Here is a 25,243-nt window from a genome sequence, read left to right as displayed (position 1 = left end):
GGGTCGGAAGGGTGACCTTGGGCCTGCACTGTGGTGTCTGTTTTTATAAACTAGAGATGTAAAACTTTCAAGAAGTTGCCTAGTGGCATTTAATTATATTTCGTGGGTTGCCTTAGTGGGCTTTGTTTGCTTTTTAAAATTTGCCCATTCAGGTTATTTCACCATATTTGGGCCCAGAAGAAAAACAGCCCACACATCTGCACCACTTTGTGTCTCTGATGACAGTGCTTAGAGATAAAATGTTTGTGGCTTGGCTGCCATCCATTGCCTAAAGGTTTCATTTCAATTAAGTGTTTTTGGTTTTTTGGGAGATTCCCTCTAGCAGAAGAAGGCATGCTTTCTTAATCAAAGAGACAGAAATTATTGTAGGCTAACAAACTGAGATCATTTAAAGTCATTTACCTCATGTACTTCAATAAGGGAACAGACTCTATCATGCATTCTGTACAGGATAGGTTTCCCTGTCCATCTGGAAATATGAATCACTGTAAGGAATCATTGTAGTGTAGTGAGCAAGGTGTTGGATTCAGAGACCTGAATTTGAATCAAACCATAAGCTCTTTGGCCAGACCTGAGAAAGGTTTTTCTTCTTTATCCTTAATTTGTCATCTGTAAAATGCATCTGTTAATCATCTTCTTTATTTGCTGTGGAGATAAATGTGACTCTAAATGTGCTGCAGGCATGACACATAACAATGCTGCCTGTTACTGATAGGACTCCACTGGTGGAGGAGGACTCACTGGGGACAGGCCTGGTGGTGGCCATAAAAGAATTGCTACCCACACTGATTGCCCATCCAGCTGATGGCAGCCGAAGAGCAACTGAGTCTGGCCCATGGCTGCTGGCAGCTTCTGCACAACTGGGGTCAGCCTGCCACTGGTAGCCACAGCAAATTCAACAAGACTTTCCCCAAGGATAGGCTGCCAGTGGGAGGGAGATATGCTGGAAGAAGAAGGGAAGCAGGAAAGGGGGAGGGATTATGGGGACTGCCAGGGAAAAGAAAGCAGAATTAGTGGTGGAAGGTAGACAGGAGGAAATGAGTCCTTGCTGTTTGTGCTTTATAATTTCTTTAGTATTTTTGTGTATAAATTATTTGACATCTTGGCTTCACAACATCTCTGAGCGAGTCTGGGCTGAGAGAGTGAGTTTTGCCCAGGTAAAGACTTAGGGCAAAAACAGATGTGATGGAATTCTCATGGCTGCCACAAGTATGCTGCTGCTGCCAGATTAAAGTCATTTTAAAGTACTGTTGTGAGGATCGGAGCCTGGCCAGACCCACAGGAAGATTGAGGTTCTCTTGTTCAGCAGCCCATCCCATGCCTTGTCAAGTGCCGAAACGGCCATGCCCCTCCACCTGAAGCTGGTTCAGCATTTGAAAAAGTACTTGGGACAGCAAGAGTGCTGCACTGAAGAAGAAGAAGAGCTGGTTTTATATTCCACTTTTCCCTACCCGAAGGAGGCTCAAAGCAGCTTACAGTCACCTTCCCTTCCTCTCCCCACAACAGACACCCTGTGAGGTGGGTGAGGCTGAGAGAGCCCTGATATCACTGCTCTACCAGAACAGCTTTATCAGCGCTATGGCAAGCCCAAGGTCACCCAGCTGACTGCACAGGGAGGGGGAGTGGGGAGTCAAACCAGCTCAACAGACTAGAAACTACTACTCTTAACCACTACACCAAGCTGGCATTTGCAACATTTTAAAATATCTTTAAATGGCCATGAAGACCTGGTCAATCTTGTCTGACTCAAATTTCACATTGAAATAAGGATTTACAGGCGAGAATCCCTTAACGATCATATGAGTTTGAGGTTCAGAACAGTGACTTTGTTCAAGGCCAAACAGCTCATTTGTGTCTTGATCTTCCAGTTCCAAGTCCAATTCAAGTCTTGTATATATAAGAAAGAGGGAGAGGGAAAATCTTTCACAGTGTGTGTCTTTCTGCCACAGAGCCTCCTGTGAGGGTTGTGCATTCCAGTACAGAGGAGGCCCATGCCTACCAGGCTGCGGATCGTGTAGTGCTGGCCTGTGAACTGTCCTGCCCCAATGCTCCTGTGCGCTGGTACAAGGATGGAGAGGAGGTGGAAGAAAGTGAGGCCATCTTGCTGGAGAGTGAAGGCCCCCATCGCCGGCTGATCATTCCCTCAGCACAAGTGCATGATGCGGGGGAGTTCGTGTGTGATGCGGGTGGAGATTCCGCCTTCTTCAACATCACTGTCACAGGTCAGATATGCCTTCTACTGATCTTCTGCTTGATTCTTTGTCCTCTGGGAGAGAACAGAACATTCCTTTCCTTTGTCTTCTTCTCTGCCCATCCTGCCTCAGAAGGATTCTCAAGGGGTGCTTAGGTTGAATGTACCTTTCTCATTCAGCCCTGGCTGTACCTCATAGCAGACTCCTTTACAGTTACCTGCGAAAGACCTGTGGGATGTCATTGTGATCCAAGTGGGTACTAAAGGACACATCCTGTTATTGCAAGTTACAACAGTGTTTCTCAATCTCAAAGTAGCCGAGGAACGTTTTTATGAACTAAATTTTGCACTTCAAAAAGTTTGTTTTTAGAATTTGTAAGAATAAGATTTACCTAACTTGGAATCTAGTCCTTGTATTTATGCATGAGCCATACTTTAGGGCATGCTTGTTGACTGGAAGACCGCCCAAGCAGTGACTCTTACAGAAGTACAGCAGGAAGCCTCCTGTGAAGTAGGGAACTGCTACATCTTTGCTCAAACATGACTGAATGATCCAACCCCACCTGATAAAAAGACATGGAAGAATTATTTACCTCCAGTCAGGGCTGCCAGCTCTGGATTAGGAAATAGCTGGAGATTTTAGTGGTAGAGCGTGACACTGGAGAGGGCGGGGCCTGGGGAGGGACCTCAGCATGGTACAGTGTCACAAAGCCCACCCTCCATCTCCTCCAGGGGAACAGATCTCTGTAGCATGGAGATCAGCTGTAGAAGCAGGAGACCTCCATGGTCCACCTGGAGGCTGGCAACCCTATATAGAAACTGATTAGGAGACAGCGCCAAAGCAGAGAGATAACGGGCAACCTCCTTTGTGGACGAGCGCCTTGGGCTCATGGGAGATATCAGACTATGTCTCTGTACCCAGTTCTGGAACAATTTCCCTGCCATGATTGTTTGGCTCAGCTTGCCGGGCCCTTTCTGATTTCTAAGCCTCATTTTCCATTTCTCTTTCCCCCCACAGAGCCGCCTGTGCAGGTTGTGTACTCCAATGCAGACAAAGCCCATACCTACCAGGTCTCAGAGCGTGTGGTGCTGGCCTGCGAGCTGTCTCGCCCCAATGTTCCTGTGCACTGGTACAAAGATGGGGAAGAGGTGGAAGTGGGTGAGGACCTTCTTCTGGAGAATGAAGGATCCCATCATCAACTGGCCATTCCCTCAGCTCGGGTGCAAGACTCAGGAGAATTTGTATGTGATGCAGGCGGTGACTCTGTCTTCTTCAGTGTTACTGTTACAGGTCAGTTCATTGGATGCTTTCCCCAGTTATGAAATGAAAATAGTAACGGACAAGTCGGAGACCCACAAAGACTTGCAGAGGGAGTATCTCATTTCCTCCTGTATCCCCAGTATTCATCTTTTAGAAATAATGGATTGTTGGGGTCTGTACCAGACAGCTAGCAACCCTATCTGGCCAAGGCCATCCCTCAAAAGCCAAAACAGTCCTGGAAAGGCTGTGCCCCCTGCCTCTACCTTTACATTCAGAAACCAAGTTTTGAAGGCTAGCAATATTGTTGTGGTTGCCTAGCAACCCCCAAAATGGCTTCTGGAGAGACCATCAGTTTCTTAAAGGTACTGACACTACTTCTATTATTTTGGAGGGTTTTAGCCTCCAGTGTTTTATTGTTATTGTTTTTAGATTTTAGATTTTTCTGCAAACCTGGGACTTTTATCAGGTTTGTAGAAAGATATTTTTTGTCTATTCATTGCTCCAATCTCTGTATTTAATATACAAAGATGGGTCATGTTGAGAATTAGATACAGTGATGATGATATAGGTAGTTTGGCAAATCAGGATAAATGCTGCTGGAATTTGGGATGACTTGCTTTTTGCAGTCTTGTTTAACTTTCCTAAATTGATCATTTCAAGTTAAACTAAATGTTACAGAGGAATTCTGTGATTCCCCCCCCCCCCTCAGCTTATTGCTTTATTTTAAAACAGCTTCCCTTCCAGGGGGCAGTCTCGTAATGTGATTGGAGCATTGGTACAAGGGATGTGTAGTTCTCTCTACTACCTAATTTTCTTGACTGAAAGGAAATGGCAAAGGGTAAGACATTGTCTGCTCAGTCCTACTGCACCAGTCAAATTCAGAACCGACATTAAAACCGTCTTTGAGATGTAGTGAGGAAAAGAAAACCGCCTGTTGTTGAGATGTACACGCAGAACTGCACAATATGTTTTCTTAACAAGATGGGTCAAGGTTTCCCCTGAGTCTAACAGCAGCTATGGGGAGTATCAATTTAAAAGTCTGCCAGAGGCCTGATTTAGCTTTGGACTATAGTGTGGTAGGAGGAAGGGCTCCTATCTACGCCCTGTACTGTTTTCCCAAGATGAAACGGTTCCAGGGGCTGTTTTTGCCTCATTTAGGACTTGTAACATTCACAGCCTCCTGCCTTTTGATCAAGAATTTTGTTCTATGTATGAACATTCACAAGTCTTGAATGGTTACTGCCTGTTTCTCAAGATCAAGAGAAGGGGAGAAGAGATGTTTGATGAAACTGCTTCTTCACCCCTTCCCCATTCACCACAAGTCTCTTTCTGCCACAGAGCCTCCTGTGAGGGTTGTGCATTCCAGTGCGGAGGAGGCCCATGCCTACCAGGCTGCGGATCGTGTAGTGCTGGCCTGTGAACTGTCCCGCCCCAATGCTCCTGTGCGCTGGTACAAGGATGGAGAGGAGGTGGAAGAAAGTGAGGCCCTCTTACTGGAGAGCGAAGGCCCCCATCGCCGGCTGATCATTCCCTCAGCACAAACGCATGATGCGGGGGAGTTCGTGTGTGATGCGGGTGGAGATTCCGCCTTCTTCAACATCACTGTCACAGGCAAGAGAATTAATTAATTTACCATGATAGAGGTTAGAGATGACTGTAGACTCTTTTCTGTTCAATTTTTAGCTTGTTTTAGTTACATGTTTTAGAAATTATTATCATTACTAGCAAGAAAACCTATTGCAAGCAGGGGACACTGGGAGGTATAGTTCTGTCTCTGTGTGTCTCTCTCGCCCTCTCCCTGCGTGTCTTGGTGTGCCTCGCAGGAGGAGGCATAGCAGGTAATCAGAGCTGGTTTGTAGGAGGGAAGGAGAGCTGGTGTGCAGTTTTGAGCAGCCCTCTCTGTCTGTCTCTCTCTCCCTCTGTCGCAACAGGGGTGGCTCTGTATGAATCTGTGTCAGCAGCTTGGGGCAGCTCTCTCTGTGTCTCTCTCTGCCTCCCTGGCAGCAGGAGCAATAGAAGGGAATAAGGGCTTGTGTTCAATCTGGCATGGCTCTGTGTGTCTCTCTCTGTCTCTGTCTCTGTCACGGCTGAGAGGAATGTGGCTACCGTCCAGGGAGGGAGGGCAGGAGCTGTAGGGGCTGGGCCAATCGCAGGACACGTTCCACCCCCCCCCCCCAAATTTCACATATTTCACAAATATATAGAGGAACCATGGATAAGGATTACATTTGCTCAGAGCCTACTATATTTCTTTGTTCTTTTCCATTCTAGTCAGTTTCCCATGCTTAATATCTAGAAAATACCTTGGAGACTCTGTAGTCTGATCTCTGTTCTCTTTACATTTGAAGAAGCAGTAAACATTTGAAGGTGCACTTTGGATCTGGGGAAGAGTGAAGAAGGGTACTTGAACCCCCTTCCTTTATTCCATGTGGTGTAAATTGGGCCTCAAAGATGCTGTTTGCTCCTCCTGGGAAAGTGGTGTTGGTCAGGAAGAATTAGTCCAGGCTAGCCTGATCTGATGGGTTCTCAGAAGTTAACCAGGGTCTGCCCTGGCTAGTGTTTGGAAGGGAGTCCACCAAGGGATATCAGTGTTGCAATTGGGAGGCAGGCCATGGCAAACCATCTCCGAGTGTTGCAAACCCTATGGCAGGTGTGGCCGAACGGTGGCTCTCCAAATGTCCATGGCCATCCCTGTCAGGTTACCTAAAGTTAGCTGTGATTTAATAGCAAAAAGAAAAAGAAAAAAAAAGGAAGAGTTAAACTGCCCTCCTCCAGTGTTGAGGTTTATAGCCAAATCAAAATAGAAAGATCGGTGGAATTGTCTACATATACAGTTTTACTGGAAACCAATCTTAGAAAAAATCAAATTTTTTTGTTGGGCCAACATTATTTTGTTGGGCCAACAGTAATTATTCTTGGAGGCTTAAAAGTTTTGGGATCAAGAATTCTTATAGCACAATGGTGGAACTTTTGTCATTGAGGCAGTGGGAACTAAACAGCTGATCTTTATTAAGACTGGCAAATATATTGAAGATTTGCAGGCATAAAACTAAATACATAAAGATATTGATAATGTCTGACAGCTTTTAACAATATTGGGACTAGGAGAAAATGATACAAATCACTACAGACACTGATTTAAAGGATTCTGTGATCAATCTTGTCAATAGAACTGTTAGTTTCATATATGTCTTTTTCAGTTTGCATCTCTCATATTCTGAGTGTATTAATTGTGGCTTGTGAAAAATAAGGATATGTTTTATCAAATAAATGGGCAATGATTAATGATGGAACATGTGCCTCAGAAAAACAGTTGAATCCCAGGATATCAAATGGGTTTTATTCTTGAACGCATGCATTGAATTTAGAGCATAATCCTATGCAGAGCTACTCTAGAAAAAGAGCATGGATTTCAGTGGTCTAAGAATGCAGTAATTCTGCATAGTATTGCACCGTCAGGATCTTTTATGGGAGTTGAATGTTGTGGGAGTTTAATAAGGATATACTTTGGTGGTAAATGCAGTGCAGAACCCCAGCTATAATTCACTTCAGGTATATTGCAAAAGAATAATTCCTCGGCATTGTAAAGTGAACTTGGTGTATAAACAGCTAGAATCTCAACTTGCAGAACTGTTTCCCTTCCTTTACAGTCTTTGGTTTCACTGAAGTTCATTAATTGCCTTGTGTTTTTTCTCATAATGCTGCAGAGACACCTGTGCAAATTGTGCACTCCAACGCAGATGTGGCTCATACTTATCAAGCCTCAGAGCGGGTGGTTTTGGCTTGTGTGCTATCCCGCCCCAATGTTCCTGTTCACTGGTACAAAGATGGGGAAGAGATGGAGGCAGGGGAGCACTTGCAGCTGGAGAGTGAAGGAACCCACCAACGGCTCATCATTAGCTCGGCGCAGGTGGAAGACACAGGAGAATTTGTATGTGATGCAGGCGGTGATTCTGCCTTCTTCAGTGTTACTGTTGCAGGTCAGTAATGTGTGATGATTTCTTCCTTCAGGGCTACTTTTCTGTATATAATACAGTATATTTCCTCATATTCCCCTTTGAAATTCAACTTGGCCAGTTGCAAAGGCTTGTCTTTATGCACTCAAATTCTGGGAATCTGCACTAGGCCCTGCTTGGATGTCTGTCTGGCTACCTATCTTTTGGCTACTCTAGACACTGGATTCCCTGATTTGTTTACACAAGGATTGTGTTTCTCCTCTACTTTCTACTATTTTCAGCACCCTTGATTCCTAAGCATGTGGGTCAATGTGTTGCAGTGAGGAGGGGAAAGGGGGCTGAATCACTCTTCTTCCAGCACTGGAGCTCTGCCCACAGAAGCATCAGGAGGGAGTAAATTTACCCTCTTCCCCTCCTTACTGTGGCCCACTGAACCACATGGCTATTACCCCATGCAGGTAAGTAATTCTGCTGCAGCTGTGAGCCTGGCTTTGGATTTCAGTGAACTGACATATTTTTAAATGGCAGAGAGGGGCAGAGGCTAACTGTAGTTTTCCTATACTACAAGAGTTATCCAGCAGCCTGAGAGACATCTGGAGAAATATATATTTTCTTTATGGAGAAGTTTAAATGAAAGTACTATATATAATTGAACATGTATTGAATGCAGAATAGATGCTTATGAGAAAATGAAATTAAGAACCTCTGGAAATAAAGAACATTAATACAGTTTATATATATATTGTCTTCCTTAAGGGATTAGGGCAGGTAGCAAGATATCCTGATAATCCTTTATCCTCATGAAATTGTGTGCAGCATATTTGAGTTAAAGCCTCATGAGTTACCAAAGACTACTCAGTGCACCTCATGGCAGAGCAGGGAGTAATCTTCCCCCAATCCCAGTCCAATATTTCTTTTATTGCAGCACATGGGTATTGGGCACAGTATATATTTAGATCATAGACAACTGCCCAATAGCGGTGACTCCCTGGAGTCAAGTCTTGGGAGAGCTTCTGTAGCATCTCTGCTCATGCTGTTTTCTGGCTTGCTCACTGGGCTACCATAACTGGTAAGTGCTGCTCTTGTTGCTCGACCTCACAGCAGCATTTGACACAGTTGACTATGAGTTTCTAGTTTGCTACCTCGCTGACACTGGGATACGGGGGACAATCTTTCAGTGGCTGAACTCCTTTCTCCAGTCAGAGGGTAGCAATTGGAGAGAGACAATTGAACTGCTGCCAACTCCCATGTGGAGTGCCACAGGGGGCAGTCCTCTCTCAAATTTTATTTAACATCTTTATGCACCCTCTTGCCCAGCTGGTATGGAGGTTCAGACAGTCTTAAAATTTGCAGATGACACCCAACTCTTCCTCCTGATGGATGGCCACCCAGATTCACCCCCAGAGTCCCTAGCCAGATGTCTGGAAGCAGTGATGGGATGGCTCAAGCAGAGTCATCTGAAGCTCAGCCCTTCAAAGACAGAGGTCCTGTGGCTGGGCAAGAAGGGACCTATTGAGGAAGCATGATTGCTCAGCCTGGAGAGGGTGCAACTGTCAGTGACTCACTCGACCAGGAACCTGGGTGTGATGCTGGATGCCTCCCTCTCTATGGAGGCACAGGTCACAAGACTAGCGTGGCTGTTTTTTCCCCACCTGGAATACCTAGCTACTTTGATCCATGTGATGGTCATCTCTAGACTGGATTTCTGTAACTCACTTTGCATGGGCCTACCCTTATCCCTGCTCCGGAAACTACAACTGGTACAGAATGCAGTAGCCAGGGTCGTTATGGGAACATCTTGGAGGGCCCACATCGGCCCTGTGCTCCAGCAGCTGCACTGGTTATCAGTTGAATCCTGGATCAAGCTTAAGGTCTTGATAATCACCTTTAAGGCTATATGTGGTCTGGACCCAGCATACCTGAGTGACTGCCTCTCCCTATGCCCCTCAAAGAGCAATACGCTCAGCCACCTCCAACCAGCTGGTGATCCCTGGCCCTGAGGAGCATGTCTGGTCTCAACCAGGGCCAAGTCGTTCTCTGTCCTGGCCCCTACTTCGTCGAATGAGCTCCTAGAGGGGGTCCAGGCCCCACTGTGGCTAGCAAGGTTCCATAGGGCCTGCAAAAGGGAGCTTTTCCACCAAGCCTTTGGTTGGGGCCAGTGAGCCCTCCAGAACCCCCTCCTATCAGATATGCCACTGAATACATCACAGGACAATTTTCAATCCCACCGATCTGCTGGGTTATCATCAAACTTTAAATAGTCGAGGGTTAATGTTTTAGTGATGTTTATGAAGTTTACTGAGTTTGAGTCACATAATGTGTTATATCTGCTACACTGGAGCATGTATATTGATATATATTGTGAGCCACCCTGAGCCGTAAGGGAGAGCAGTATAAAAATTGAATGAATGAATGAATGAATGAATGAATGAATGAATGAATGAATGAATGGGCCTACATGTACCTGGGGATTAAGTTTCATGTGGAACTCCTGGAACCTGTCTCACCAGTCTTTTTCAACCATCCATCCATTCATTTATGCCTCACCCCTCCCAGCATGCTGGCTCTTTTGACTATGGAGGAAACCCTGAAATATTTTTCAGGTTTCAAACTCCCCCCCAGAAGTGATGTCAGTTGGCCATGCCTGCCTGCCATGCCCTCCAGAAGTGACATGTCACTGGAAGTGACAGCACCCATACATTTCTACCAGATGTGACCAGCATTAGGAAAGGCCAATAGGATAAAACAGAACTGGATGTTTTAGGGTCTACTCTATGTAGGGCCTGTACAGCAACAGGGAAAGTGGGCTCCAGTGACCTCTAGTGACGTCAGTGGCCACCTGAAATTCTGGGAAAGGCTGCAAAACCCCTGGGGACCTCTCAGTGAACCCCAGGGTCCCTGGGAATCCTGGTTGGGAATCCCTGCATCAGCAGGACGAGGGACTTTACATACAGGTGAGACAAGGACTTCATAACACCCTCACAGTGGATAGTTTCCAGCAAAGCAATATTGAAAAGAAAAATCTGATGGAAATGCCTAGCTGATGATTAGGGGCTTCCCTCTTTACCCATGAATAGGTTCAGATGAGCATGAAGTGAAGGTTTGACTACAGCACTGTGTTTAATCGGCAACTGTAGGGGTCCCCCCGAGAGCCTATAGTGTTCTAAAAGAACTGGAAGCAGCTAGGCTTGCAGTGGGAACATTAATAGAGCCCCAGTGACTGATGGTTAATGATATTTGCTTCTTCTCCCCACTCCCAGCCAGGTTCTCTGCAGAGCTTCTTAGCTTCAACATTGTTATATGCACACATACACCCACATATATTATAAAATGAATGTGTGGTGAACAATAAATAGCTATAATAAACAATAAAAGTAAAATCTAAAATAATGACAAAAACAAATCCTTTCCCAAATGGCGATCAAGTCAGGGAAGAGAATTACAACTCACTGAAAAGTTATTATAGTGGATTCTAAATTGAATTATCTTCTGAAGGCCTCTCTGAATATCAATTCTACATTCAATAGCTATTCAATTATATTTTACACTTTCATTTTAACTTCTCAGTAAAGTTAATTTAGACTTCTTTGGTTTGGTTTGTTGCTGCTGCTGTTGGATTCATGGGTATGCCAATAAGAGTCTCATGAGGGAAGCCGAGTTCAGCTCTGGCTGCTTTCCAAATCACCATTCACAGAAAACTCTTTGTCCAATACTACAAGTTGCTGTAACTTGAGACACATCCCACTCAATGTAAGAGAAAGGCAAGGGTAAAATACAGCTTTCACTTCCTGTTCTCATTTAAAAGCCACCATTTAGGAAGCAGAACCAAAGCCCAGATTGTAGAGAGAAGCTGTTCTACCTATAAATCTCCACAGCCCTGTGCTTTCTGCCTGGCTTTGTTTGCTACTCACACGTCCACATTCAGAAAGTCCTGATCAAACCATATGGAAACTGGGGGCCCTCTGTGGACTGACCAATGAACCTGTGCTCCATGCTATAGCTCAGACTGATTCAGGCCTAACCACATCACACTGCTTATACACATTGCCTCATAAGATTTTCTAGCAGGGCAAATCAGAGACTCCTCAGGAGGCCATTTCAGGTTGGGAAAACATTGCCAAGGGAAGTCTTAAGTCCTCTCTACTCTTGTGCCAGCCCAAATCAGGCCCCCATGCACCTGAGAATGAAGTCTCCAAAATTACTGGGAGCTCCAGGCACAGAACTCCCAGCGTTCATCTGGTTTGACAGGACCCAATGTGGGGCTAGCAATATAGCATGTGCTTAGGGTCTCAGTTTTGACATTTGAGAAGCAGTACAAAAAAGTCATATGCCTCTGACCTTGTGCAAAGGGTAGTTTCCTCATCCCTGAATAACCACAGCTAGCTTCACACATCTGGAACTGACACATGCCCTGTCACCTCTTCTTTTAGAAATTAAGCTATTTTTGTGTTTCTATGTAATATGAAGGAAGCTCTTAATCATGAAGGGAGGCTCTTTCACTCTAGTGGAATTCACATGACTTGTTTATCTTGGCCTGGGAAGGCTAAGGTTATTTCACGTTGTCTTTCTTCAGACACACTTACTTTGTCTCTCTTCAGCTCCTAAGGTGCATATCACTCCTTTGTCAGAGGCCCAGTGCCTTCGTACAGTCCTAGCTGGGATGCCCCTCCTCCTGGAGTGTGAAGTCTCTGCCTCAGATGCCCCTGTCCAGTGGTTCAAGGATGGAGATCCTGTGCCCCTGGATGATGACAACCTCACTGTCCAATCAGAGGGCTGCATTCGTCAGCTGCTGATCCATTCTGCCTGCCCATTGGACTCGGGAACATACACATGCGACACTGCCGATGACACCATGGAATTTACTGTGACAGTGGATGGTGAGCTGATGCAAAAGTTTGGGGATGGGATGTGCCTTGTCCTCATGTTCTGTTTCTGGCTTTGGAATGGGAGATGGTGCCTCAGGACAGTCACTCGGTCTTCCTTTCCGTCATAACCCTTGGAACTGTACCAGACATCACTGCTTGAAACCAGCCTTGCCTCTGCCAGTCTTTTCCCTTTTGCTTCCCATCACTCTTTGTAACTGGGCCCTAGGGACCTCTCCTCTGCATTCTAGTTCCAGAAACGGATAGAACTGCAGATCTCTTTCCAGATAGAACTATTCCATGGCACAACAATGAATCTTTTTTATGTCTTCCTCCGCCCTCCCCCCATGCCTAGACTTCATTTGAAATAATATTATTGTTGTTTAAAAAATATGTTCCATGCTATTATGGTCTTTCCAACTGCAGAACTGCCTGTTCATGTTGTGTGCTCCAATGCGGATGCAGCTCATGTGTATCAGGTCGCACAACGTGTGGTGCTGGGCTGTGAACTCTCCAGCACAGATGCTCTGGTTAGCTGGTATAAGGATGGTGAAGAGGTCGAGGAGAAGGATGGCTTCCTGTTGGAGAGCGAAGGGCCTCATCGCCGTCTGGTCATCCTTGCAGCTCAGGCTCAGGACACTGGAGAGTTTGTGTGCGATGCTGGTGGTGATTCTGTCTTCTTCAGTGTTACTGTTGCTGGTGAGTAATCCTCTTAGGTTGGGCATCAGTGGGTAGATTTTGTGTTCATTTAATACTTCCTTCTCCCATGAGCTGTGAATAGCTGCCTGTTAATGCTTCTCTAAAAGTTTTGTTGGTAGTCTTAAAAAGAGCCCTGCTGGATCAAAATAATGGTCTGCCTCAGAGACCCTCAACCATTTTGAGCCTGCGAGCAGCTTTGGGCACAGGGTGGTGGGAATGGCTGCCAAAGTGTGTGAGTTTAGTCTTTCCTTTTCTCTACTGCAGTCTCTCACCCCGTACCATCTCACGTCCCTTTGCAAATATGCACATAGAATCTCTGGGCGGGGCAATGTATGGGCGCGGGGGAGTCTGCAGGAGAAAGAGATGGATAGAAGCATTCTTTTTTCTGCTGCCACTACATACCGGCTGTCTAGAACCTGCTTTTCCTTAGAAACAGTAGCAATGTACCATGAAGCCTAGTCCTATGATGTAAGGCTGGGCAAGGGAGTGGATGAGGCCCCTTACACTCCTGTACTGTGTCTGTTGGCAGAGCCCCCCATGCGGATTTTGCAGCCAGTGGAGCGTTCACTGGAGAAACAAGTGTGGGCGCTTGAGCGTTTGGAGCTGAGCTGTGAGGTGTCCATGCCTGAGGCTTCTGTGCGCTGGTTCAAGGATGGCCTGGAGGTGGATGAAACACACAACCTCTTGCTGCAGACTGAGGGTGCCAAGCGCCTCCTTGTCATCCTGCAGGCAAGTGCTGAAGATGCTGGAGAATACATCTGTGAAACCAAGGATGAGTCTGTCTCCTTTGATGTCAGAGTTTCAGGTAAGCACCTGGGAAATTAAGCCCAAGAGTAAATCCAGCTATAAGGCTAACCAAGCACAGCATATTAAATACTTAAAATATCAGACCCAAACCTTGTTCTGATCTGTAAATACTGCTGTTTCTGTTCTAGTGGCAGTCTTCAGTTTGGGTTTATTTTGTCTTCATTAGTCTTCAGTTTTGAATTTTGTGTATGTTAATACTGGTAGGTATTGGTCAGATGTAGTATACAGTTCCACAGGCCATTCTGATTAAAACATTCATTTATTCATAAATATCTATAAAGTACTGGTAATAATAAGACCAGCGTAGGGGTGTGTTATGAGGGACATGGAGCTACAGACTCTGTCTCATGGAGACATCACCGTGTGGTGAGACATCACCTCCCCATCTCTTCCCTTGTGTGACGGCAGTCCCACTAGGCGTGGCTTGTGTTAGACATCATAGGAAAGAGGCCCAGAGTGATGGCTGTTCCATGACTCTTACAACATGTAATTTAGTCTATGGATTGATCAGGATGGTACAAGATCACTTTTCATGCAGGAAAGAGACCAGTCAACAATGTGAAAGTACCACGTGTGGAACCACCCTTTCTTTCTGTTAAACTTTTGCACACACAAATCATAAAAAGGGCTCAAAGCTGAAATGCAACAAATATGTCCATGTTATGCAGTTTTGATGGGGATCCATAGTTTGAGGCCTCCATATTGTTTGCAGTGATCTGGAAATCCCTGTTGACCTAGATCAGCCTTTCTCAACTTTTTTGCCATTGAGAAACCTCTGGAACATTCTTCAGCCTCCAAGAACCCCCAGAAGTGGTGCAATCGTTCAGAACATGGTTGGGAAGCATACCAGTGTGCACACTCATCTGAGCCCTCTCCCCTTCCCACCCTTCCCAGGTTCATCATTGGCTATTTCAGGGGGGCGGTGGGTCAACATGACCATATATAGTCATATTACCCAATAAATGTTTTTTTACATTTTTAAATATGTAAAAAAAATAACTGCCACCAATTTGGTAAACCCTTCCAGAACTGTCAAGAAACCCCAGGATTTCATGAAACCCTGGTTGAGAAAGCCTGACCTAGATTCATAAGTTCAGTAAAATGCTACTCTCAGTTAGGAACAACCAATGTTCTTACTGCATCATGCAAGCTTTTGCTGGCCAAGGCCTTGGCTTTGCATAGTGTTGGAAATGTCTGAGCATTGCTGGGTAGTTCACAGGCCAGCACCACATGTTGTGAGACATGGTACTCATGAGCTGCATCCTTAGAATACCCAACCACAGAGATCTATGCAACAGTCACCTCTAGATTACGGCAACTTGCTCTATGCGAGCCCAATCTTGTCCTTAATCCGGAAATTACAACTTGTCCAGAATGCGATTGGCTGGGTCCTTACCCCAAGGATCCCGTGGCGAGCCCACATTCGACTTGTTCTCCAGCCACTGCAGTGGTTGCGGGTGGAGTTCCAGATCAGGTTCAAAGTGTTGGTTCTAACCTTCAAGGCCTTATGTAGTCTGGGACCTGAGTACCTGAGGGACCGCTTCTCTGAGTACACTCCCGGAAGAGCACTCTGCTCTGCCAATTCCAATCTGTTGGTGGTCCCTGACCCCAGAGAGGTGCTCATGACCTTGATCTTGGCCTGGTGGAAGGAGCTGCCAGCAGAGATCCGGACTCTATCAGAACTGCCAAAGTTCCGTAGGGCCTGCAAAATGGCTCTCTTCCACCAGGCGCATGGTTGAGGCCAATGCATGCACTCATTGACAACTGAATCACCCCCACTCCCCTTCCCTCTTAGCCTGGGCATGTCAATCTAAATCTTAGACCCATTGGATCCCAGGCTTTTGGGATAGCATCAGAGTATGTTTCTTAACAGATCATTTTTAATTGCAAAAGGTTTTTATGAACAGAGTTATTAATGTTGTCAGCCCCCTGCTAGAGATGGGCAGCCTAAAAATCCAACAAACAATCTCACAAACGGAGAGGGCTGATTCTTTGAACAAACAGAGGGCCAAACTGTACCTGGCACATGTAGGTTTTTTTTCTGTACGTGTTCTTTCTTTTTCAAACCAAAATACAGCCAGGGAGCATGGAGATTTTAATTCATTCTTCTTGGGGGGTCATTACAGCAGAAAGTCCCCTGGCTACTTTTCCTCCATGAGGGTTTAAAAACAAACAGCCAAAGAGTGCTTGGAGCACCAAACATTTTCCTGACTCTGCAAAAAATATGGGAGATAATTGTCTGATCATCCTCTTGAGGAGAGAGAAGGGATGGTGCAGGGAGGGGGGTGGATGTCATTGAAAGGATTTTTCCAGAAAAATTTCAGTCCCTGTATTAAGCTGAAATGGGGATTAATGAGATGCCTGGGAAGAAAATGGACTGCCTGTATATCACAGAATATCACAGATGCTCCCTTCTGACAAAAGATTGTGATATGGGCCAGCAACAACAATGTTGCCTGTCACTGCCTCAAACTCGGGCTACCTGCCCTCTCCTTTCAGAGCCCCCTGTGAAGATCGTGTGGCCCCGCAGGTCTCCCTCTGCCCTGAAGGTCTCAACGGGGGAGACAGTGACTCTGGCCTGTGTGCTTTCTCATGGGAATGCGCCTGTCCGCTGGGTTAAGGACGGTGTCATGCTAGAGGCCAACAGCGGCCTTGTCATGGAGGAAGAGGGTACCCAGCGATGTCTGGTCATCCCTGCAGCTGGCCCAGAGCATTCTGGGAAATACATCTGCAACGCTGTTGATGACACCATGACCTTCACCATCCAGGTGTCTGGTGAGTGCAGTGCTTAGGGACCTGCAACATCAGAGAAGAGAGCTGAGATCAGAGTGTTGGTGGGTGGCAGATGGGGAAAATGGGAATCCTAGATAGTGGTGCTGGGGTGCATTTAATATGTTGATCCATTCCCGATCCCTTTCCCCTGAGGGCCAAGCTCATTTCACTGTCTGTTGGAAAGAGCTTGAGCAAAGTTTCTCCTGAACAAGGAAAGGCTCTAGAGTCACTAAAGCCAGTGTGTCAGTGTGCAAGCAAAGGTAAAAATGTACCATTCCCCATAGTATGCTTGAAAACCAGTGGATGCCTCCTCCCTCTGACTCATCATAGGAGTTGTTTGAGGTGGCTCTAAAAGATGAAATTTCCTGCCAGTTTGAATATGGCTGCACTGGACTGCTGGCTCCCTTGCTTGACTAGGAGTGTGTTTGGGCTTTTCTTTATGCTTTCTGCATTCTCCTGTTGCTTCTGATTCCTGTGTTCCCACTACTTTCTCTATGGGTGTGTCATTCATTGCCTACCAATGCTTGTTGCTGCAACCTTGAGCTAGTTTGCAAGTGTGTAAGTTCTTGCATGAACCACAAACATATTGGAGTTTCTCAGAGAGCCCTACAGTTGGGCAGGGCTCTCTGCCTAATTAGCCCTACAACATTCCCTATAGAATGGAATGTTGTCAGTTCTTTACTTCTTGTGCTGCTTATTTCTTCCATTCCCTGAGGTTTCAGAGACTGCTGTTGCTGGAGATGTGCATCAACAACATGAGGGGGTGACAAGATTTGTGTTTGGAAGTTGAGCACATGCTCCAGAGCTGAGGCTTTGGGAAGAGGTTTGTTCCACATTCAGGGTCAAAGAACATGCACATGAACTCTTACAGAGTTATGAACACATCTACACTCAGGGGAATATTGATAGGAGAGTAATAGAATAGGGGAGTGAGGGCACAATGGGAACTGAGGGCCAACTAAGGGGCTGAGAGAGGTGAGGGTTACTGAAGAGGGTTATAGGTGCTTGTATGCTGGTGCTAGAACTGTTCAAGCCAAGATGGGGGAGCTGGATTGCTTGCTGTTAAATGGCAATTTAGATATAGTTGGGATGTCAAAAACACGGTAGAATAGGGAAAACCTCTGGAATACAGTCATTCCTGGGTATAAGCTCTATAGGCAGGATAAGGAGGGACAGGCTGGTGCTGCTGCTGCATTGTACATCAAAGAAGGCATAGAATCAAATAAGTTAGGAAGCATCATGGGCATTAACTCCCCAACAGAAGCAACATGGGTGGAAATGCTGGCCCTAATGGCTACTTAAAAATGAGGGTGGTACTATTGCCCACCTGATCAAACCTTTGTGGCTAATCTTGAGATCTCAATGATGTGGGATTAGTTCCCAGGGGAGATTGGGGTGCTGCAGATTCACCCTCAGGGCAGAAGGCAGGCTCTGTGACTGACGTTGGGGGCTGTTTCAACCCCTCAAGGTCCTGTTGCTCTGAAATATTATTACGTAGGCAGCAGCTGCCTAGTGGGATGTGATGCTCTTTATTCCTGATAAGCACTGAACCATGAAAAATGTGGAGATTTTCTTCATACAGGATGTGGAGGAGGTGAGAAGTATTTATGACAAGGTGCAAGAAAACTGGCACCACTTTGCTCGGAAGACTTGTGTTCTGGTGTGCTAACTGTGCTGTTTGACCCATTTTCTTCAGTCTTCCCAGTATTATTGGGTTTTTCTCTTACATGGAAGAAGTGGAACAGCTGTGACTACATTGCTAAAGCATTGGATTACAATATTTTGAGGTCCAGTTCTACTTTCTGACTATATTTTCTCTTTAGGGCTTACAAATTGCAAATATATTCATTCTAAATCTAAAAGTTGAACAACGCCTTTTGCTCAGGACAGGTCAAAATATCCCAAAACCACATGCAGCTTTCTCTTCGCAAAGCTAGATATTGAATCCTCCCCCTCCCCACCAAAAAAAAAGAAAAAAAAGAAAAGAAGAAGAAAACAAGTAGTTTCAAGCATAGACTGAAGCCTGTTTTTGTACTCTTCAAATGGAAAGCAGGCTGTTCTGTAGATAACTGGATTGGTTTTGATAGCAGTGGATGCAAAACAAGTTTTCAAGTCGAATAGGGTTGTTAGGACAAACAATGTAGCTTAACAGAGCTCTAGAGAACTTGAAGGTATGTACAGCGTGGTGAGATACACCTGGTTTGGGGATATTTAATAGGTCCTCCTAAGAAAAGGCCTTACACAACTCTTGATTTTGGAATCTATTTTGGACCAGAACAGTTACTTTAACCTTTGTCGTGTGGGGAAAATGCCACATCAATCTCCGTAACTGCTATAAGGGCAAGTGGTGGGATCCACTTTTGGAATTTTGAGAAAGGACAATGAATGTTGTTCATAATGATTACCCGGACCCCACTACTCCTCATTTGCGAGTAAACGGGAGGTGGTAGGTCAGGAGTGGTTTAAGGATTTGTGGGTCCTGTAGCAATAGAGCCACTTTAAGGATTTGCAGGGCCCTAGAAGAGTACAATTGTGGCAGCAGCAGCCAGACTGGGAGCAGAGGGCCCCCCCACAGTGGAAAGGGATGTCACTCCAAGTGTCCTTAAAGGGGGAAAGAGGGGAAAGAGAGAGCATGCAGACTTGATCCTTGGGGGGAAGGCACCTTGGGGGGAGGGGGAAGCGCATGAAAACATTTGCTTGTTGTGTCTGGCACTATATGGTGGGATGGGCAAGATAATCATGAATAGCATTACATGTTCCCTACTTCCCTGAACAAGGAGAAGTCCCACAGCTGGTATTTCTGGATTTGGTTCCCTTTAGGGATGCCAGTCCCAAGGTGGGACCTGAGGATCCTGTGGATTTATAGCTCATCTCCAGGTGACAGAGATCAGTTTCCCTTTGGAGAGTGGACTCCGTAGCACTAGACTCCACTGAGGTCCTTCCCTGCCCCAAATCTCGCCTACCCCTGGCTCTACCACCAAAGTCTCCAGGTATTTCTGAGCCTGGAACTCGCAACTCTATTTGGAGAAGAGAGCACTGGAGTCTTAATGTTAATAAACATTTAGTTTATTAACTGATATCAAGTACAGCACAGGTAGCTGCAGAGAGGCACTCCTACAGAGCATCAGATCTGCAACCCAGGTCAGCTCTGGGGTGTGAGGGAATTGGTCTCAAAGTTTGTTTGATTCTATCTCTGTAGCTGTCTGTTCTAAACTGCATAGTGCATTTTTACACATACAACTGGCCCTTTCCCAGTCCTCAGGAAAATAGAGCTGCCCTCCAACCAATTAGTTCCTATTGAGGAAACAGCCAGTCATGAAAGCCATTAACATTCTGAACCCTTTTGAGTGCCACTTAAGGCACATTTGCAGAAATCACACAACAAACCACAGCACCACCATTGATTCAAGGACCCAGGAAAGGCTCATGATGCAACAAAACAGAAGCTCAGTGACTCCTTAAAGTCTAACGTTTACTCTAGCATGAGATTTTGCAAATCAGAGCTCACTTCTTCCAATGCACAGGAAAACAAGAAAAATATTTTCCTCATATTTATCTAGAGCAGGCCTTCTCAACCCTGGGGTTTCTTGACAGCCCTGGAAGGGTTTCCCAAATGGATGGAAGTTAATTAATTTGATATTTATTTTTTAAATATGTTAAATATTTAATTGAGTGATATGACCGTATATGGTCATGTTGACCCTCCTCCAAAATGGCCAATGATGGCCTGGATGGGATAGGAAAGGGAGGGGCCCCAGGTAGGCGTGTACACAGCTGTGTTTCCCAGCCATATTCTGCACAATTGCACCACTTCTGGGGTTTCTTGAATCCTGAAGAATGTTTCAGGGGATCTCAGTAGTAAAAATGTTGAGAAAGGCTGCTCTGGCGGAAAGAAAGGCCTGGCATCATGAATCAGGTGTGATTCTTTATGTTAGGGACTTTAATGACTTAGGCACAACTGCTTTCCTGAAGAACAAAGTTTAAGGCCGAAGAGGTTTTAGACAAGATATAAGCCTTTGTGTGCATTCACACTTCTACAGCTAGTTTGTTCTGCTACTTCAGACCAACACGGCTGCCCACCTGAATTAGCCTTCCTGAAGTTAAGCAGGTTTGGGTTTGGTCAGTGCCTAGATGGCATAGGAAACTCTCCCGTAACTTCATGGTGTACCTCACATTAACTTCTGTGGTGGAAGAAATGTGGGATATGAACACATTTTCTCCTCAGGCATTTATTTACCTGCAACACCATCTGGGATCAAGAATGTTTCCAGATGTCGTGGTAATAAACAACAGCAGCTAGCCAACAGGAAGAGTAACAGAAAGGGTTTAATTTAAAAGGTACATCTTGTAGAAAGTATTTAGCTAGCATTGCTGTTATGGAAGAAACTTTGTCTGCCATGTTGACCATGCATAGGGGTCTTTCCCTCTTTGCCAGATCTCTTGCCCCTGGGATTTATGGCTAAGGCTCCCAAAGGTAAAGGATTTACATCCTTGTCAGGAAATTAAAAACTGGGAATAACGTAATACATTTTTCAGCATGAAGTATATTGGGGGGAGAAAGCAAAAATACTTAATTCTCAGAAGAACTAACTGAGCATTCCTTTCAGAAGTTGCAATAGTTAGCACTGAATACCTTGAGGGTCTATACAGAACTAATATGGGTTGGTGAGCTGCTGAGCGAGGAACTACAGAAAAACCTGCACTGTCCTGAGCTCATTTGGCCCCTAGATGGCGCTGCCTTTGAGGTAGAGCTGTACAGTCCTGGCAGTAATCTTTGTTTTCAGCTTTAGCAGCAAGCTGGTTATCAGACAATTCTTAGAAGACACAAACAGATGAGACAGAGGCTAGAGATAGGATGTTCTTGCGTTTTTGTTTTTGCAGGACGCAAGTAGGCAAGAACCAGCCATGGCAGTCCCAAAGGACGCAGCCTGAAAGGAACGTATTTGAGATGGAGACAGATTTCAAGGCCCACAAGAAGTTTGTCGCCCATAGCTGTGGTCAGATTGGGGTTGCCAGCCTCCAGGTTGGGCCTGGAGATCTCCCACTTATACAATTGATCTCCAGACCACAGATATCAGTTTCCTTAGATAAAACAGTGGTGCCATGGACCAGCCAACTCCAACAGAGCAAAGAGATGCAGAGGACTCCTCTGAGGAAGAGGCAGCCAGCAGAGCCTCAGCCTCAGCCAGTGGCAGAGACCCTGCAGGAGGAGGCTGTCTCTGAGGAGCCAGACATAGGCCTGCAGCCAATGGCTCCTCAGCCCAGAGTTGGCGACAGAGAGTCATCTGCTGGCCAGTCCCCCCGTCACCACCAGAACCTCGGGAACACTGTGAGAGGAAGATAAGGAGGGAGCTACAAGGCAGACGGTGCAGTGCCAGGTTGGCAACACACCACCATCTCCACAGCAGTTATGAGGGGCAGAGTATGCAGGAGCAGGGCAGAGACAGCTGGCTAGTGTTTAGCATGATGTTTAAAGGCAGCCAGCAAGGGAGTGGTGGTGTGGGAGTGATATGTTTCTGTTCCTGTAGTTTGTATTCTGGATTGATTCCCCTGTCTCTGACCCCGGCCTGTGCTCTAGATCTCTGCTTTTGTATTTCCCTTTGGACTTGGAGCTGTGTGTGTGGTCTAACTGGTATCTGGACTTTGGAATGATATTTTGACAACTTCTGTCTGCAATCAGGACAGGAGGGTGGACTCTATAGCATTGTATCTTGTGCTGGTCGCTCCCTTCCCCAAACCCCAGCCCCTCCCCAGACTCCACTCTCAAAATCTCAGGGTATTTCCCCACTGTGGCTGATTCCACACCAGGGGTGCTATTCCAGGGCACTGCCAATGTAGTGCTGTGGAGTTTCATTCTCTGCAGCTTTCCGTGTCCTCACTGGATCTGCTCCAGTGCTGAAATGTGTCCTCCAGGGGGGCACAGCCACAGTGGACAGGTTCTGCCGCATGGGGGGGGGGGGGCAGCAGAGAGGTTTTATTTTGAAGGAAGGTGGGATTGCATGGGAATGCAGTCCTCCCCTTCCTGCAATTTTTTTTAAAAGCCCTGATCTCCCCCTGGTGCCATGAAGCACAAAGCTGACCGGGGAAGTGACTCCTTGGCAAGGGGCTAATGGCAAGTATGTCTCTGACTGGCAGTCCTCAGGGTGAAGCTGGATCCAAGGATGGTTTATTGTATGCCTTGGCCTGCAGTTTTGCCTAAAAGCTGGCAGTGATTGTTGCCCAGGACCCCAGGCCCTCATTTCTGCTCTCTAATTTAGATGACCACAGGGATGGGGCTTTCTGCATGCAAAGCATGCGTTCTACTAGTGAGAACCTCCCATGAGTGATCATGATATGTTTTATGGAGCTAACATTAATAGTGGGAGAGAGTTTTGAAGATTATTTATGTGTGAAAATGTCCTACATCTCACATGTAGTGAAGCTGCTGTGTCCAATTAATTCCAGTTGGTCATAACCTTCTTGAACATTCTGTGTGCCTGTTGGCTTAAAACACCAATCTGATGACAGTCTGTGGATGCAAAAGAAAGGTCATTGTGCCATTCCTTGCTTTGCCCAGGATCTTTACTTATGCTTACGGGGGGCAACCTGACTGATCCTCGATGGTCCAATCAGCATGCTACCCCCAGGTCATATGTCACAGGCACCTTGAGCCCCCTGGGATTTTTCAGAATTCCAGAGGAATGATTAATTCCATGGAGCCATGTTGCCTGGAGTGAGCTCATTCATTTCATGGCCAGTAAACAAAAAATGGCACTTACATTATGTAAAACAAGAAAGTGTTGTTGCTGTGAAGATAAAGGTGATGAAGATCAAGCATTTAAAAAGGAAAACAATGACTGCAGCAGAAGCAGATTAACTGCTCTCCCTGTTTCTTCTGGCAGACCCCCCAGTGCGGATAGTGGGGCGTGATGAGTTGCAAACTCATCACAGCTGCTTGGCTTCAGAGGATCTGGTACTATCAGTGACGTTGTCTTGCCCTAAAGGGGAGGTGAAGTGGTACAAGGATGGGGAGAAACTGCAGGACACAGACCGCGTGCGATTGGAGCAGGACGGGGCACGCCATTCGCTGGTGATCCTTGGAGCGGAGCGCTGTGATGCAGGGGAGTATCTGTGTGACAGTGGGGACGACAGCCTCATTTTCTACGTCAAAGTGGAGGGTAAGGCCTGGGCCTGGTGGGAGAGGGAGGAGGAAAGACCAGCAATTTCCTTTTACCATATGAAAATACAGTTCCTAATACAGAAAGAGCATAATGTTCCAGTTGGTTCAGTACTATTCTAAATTCCGCATGGGGGAAAAAGGATTTGATATGAATATGTCCTCCCACGTACATTTGCAAAAGGTCAACTTACTCACAATCATTGCATGCCATGTTTTATAAATCCAGCCTCCAACAGAAGGGTTTTACCTCTGTTTCCCGTTTCTGACAACTATTATGTGTGCACTTAGACTTCTTGGAATTACACATCCAGCATCCACCCGGAATGCCACTATTATAACACATCTATCTTTAAAAGCAGAACTTAACTTGGGCCTTTGACACAAATAACCTTTGATCATCCAGAGTGATAAGTTGAACTATATCTTGTTTCTGTTGGGGTTTCTAATTATAGCAAGGGCTTTGTGTGTTTATATAAAAAAAATCTGCACCAAGAAAAACTGAATTATGAACAGCAAGGATTTGCTGGTTTCTTTTTTAAAAAACAATTTGTTCTGCTTTTTGGGACATGGGGCCATTCTTAACTTCTGTTGACAGAACTGCAGTCTGACCCATGTGGAGCTTGGGTTGTCTGAGCAGAAAGTAGTTGTGCCAGAAAAGCACAATATTTTTTTTTTTTGCAGTGTGGAGGGAAGCCCCTGCCAGGCTGAATGTAGCTGTGGGGCCTGGAAAAGCAGCCCACCTAGGAAAGAGGCACAGGGCAGCTTCATTCAGGCCCGGGAAAACTGGTCCAGATCCCCCTTTCTGCCCTGAAGTTCACTGGATGACTTGGGCCTCCCAATTTGCTTCAGGTTGTCTTCTCTTGAAGCCCCAGGCTTTCTGTGTGCAAGAACTTGGATTCAAGACTGCTTTTGACCTGGCAGCATTAAACCTTTGTAAAGGGCAATGGTTCAGTAGTAGAGCCCCATGCCAGCTTTGCATGCAGGTGGTCCCAGTTTCAGTCACTGCCATCTGCTGTTAAAAAAACGTTCTGGAGAGTACTTTCCCTGTCTGAGGCCTTGGAAAGCCACTGCTGATCAGATAATGCTGAGCTAGATGGATCAGCGATCTGGCTTGACCGAAGGAGGCTTTGTGTGATGGATCCTACCAGCCAATGAAAGGCAGGCAGTGAGAACAGCTGTGTACTAGGCTATCTCTAAGCAAGCTGCTGCTTGCTGCTCCAGAGTAAATTGCCGTTGGCTTTGCAAAGGAACTTCTGTTTCCTCTGAAGCAAGATTTGTGCAAATGTCCTGCTGCTGAGCTTTATGGGACATGCCCATTTAAAGAGTCTCTCTCTCCCCCCACCTGCAGAACCTAGGCATGCCTTGTGAAGCATGATGGGTCTGGCCTTTTGCTTGCTGGGGTAAAAGAGCAACGTTCTGCTGCCACTGCCTGCTTTTGTAGGTGTTCCTTGGCATTATCTAGTCCCTCTGCATGCTTGGGTCATTTTGTGTTCAGCATTTGAGGTCTTTGTGAGTATCCAACAGTGGTAGTGGGCG

The 25,243-nt window shown here is 45.9% G+C and overlaps 1 protein-coding gene across 6 annotated transcripts in view; it reads left to right on the top strand.

The window, feature by feature from the left end:
• OBSL1 (obscurin like cytoskeletal adaptor 1) overlaps window positions 1-25,243 on the top strand; it is a 66,930-nt gene that overhangs the window by 16,171 nt on the left and 25,516 nt on the right. For 5 of the 6 annotated variants that reach the window (XR_013228202.1, XM_077320820.1, XM_077320819.1 and 2 more), the window contains 8 exons: window positions 1,950-2,222; window positions 3,210-3,482; window positions 4,791-5,063; window positions 7,160-7,432; window positions 12,007-12,285; window positions 12,697-12,969; window positions 13,499-13,774; window positions 23,430-23,705. Coding sequence is in view for 5 of the 6 variants with exons in the window: in XM_077320820.1 (XP_077176935.1) it covers window positions 1,950-2,222; window positions 3,210-3,482; window positions 4,791-5,063; window positions 7,160-7,432; window positions 12,007-12,285; window positions 12,697-12,969; window positions 13,499-13,774; window positions 23,430-23,705 (2,196 nt within the window). In the remaining variant the exon portion in view is untranslated. The remainder of the gene's footprint in view (window positions 1-1,949; window positions 2,223-3,209; window positions 3,483-4,790; window positions 5,064-7,159; window positions 7,433-12,006; window positions 12,286-12,696; window positions 12,970-13,498; window positions 13,775-23,429; window positions 23,706-25,243) is intronic. The other variant, XM_077320822.1, reaches the window with a different exon arrangement.

The sequence above is a fragment of the Paroedura picta genome, chromosome 2 (assembly GCF_049243985.1).
Source record: "Paroedura picta isolate Pp20150507F chromosome 2, Ppicta_v3.0, whole genome shotgun sequence".
NCBI lineage: Eukaryota > Metazoa > Chordata > Lepidosauria > Squamata > Gekkonidae > Paroedura > Paroedura picta.
This window is presented reverse-complemented; position numbering and strand designations above follow the sequence as displayed.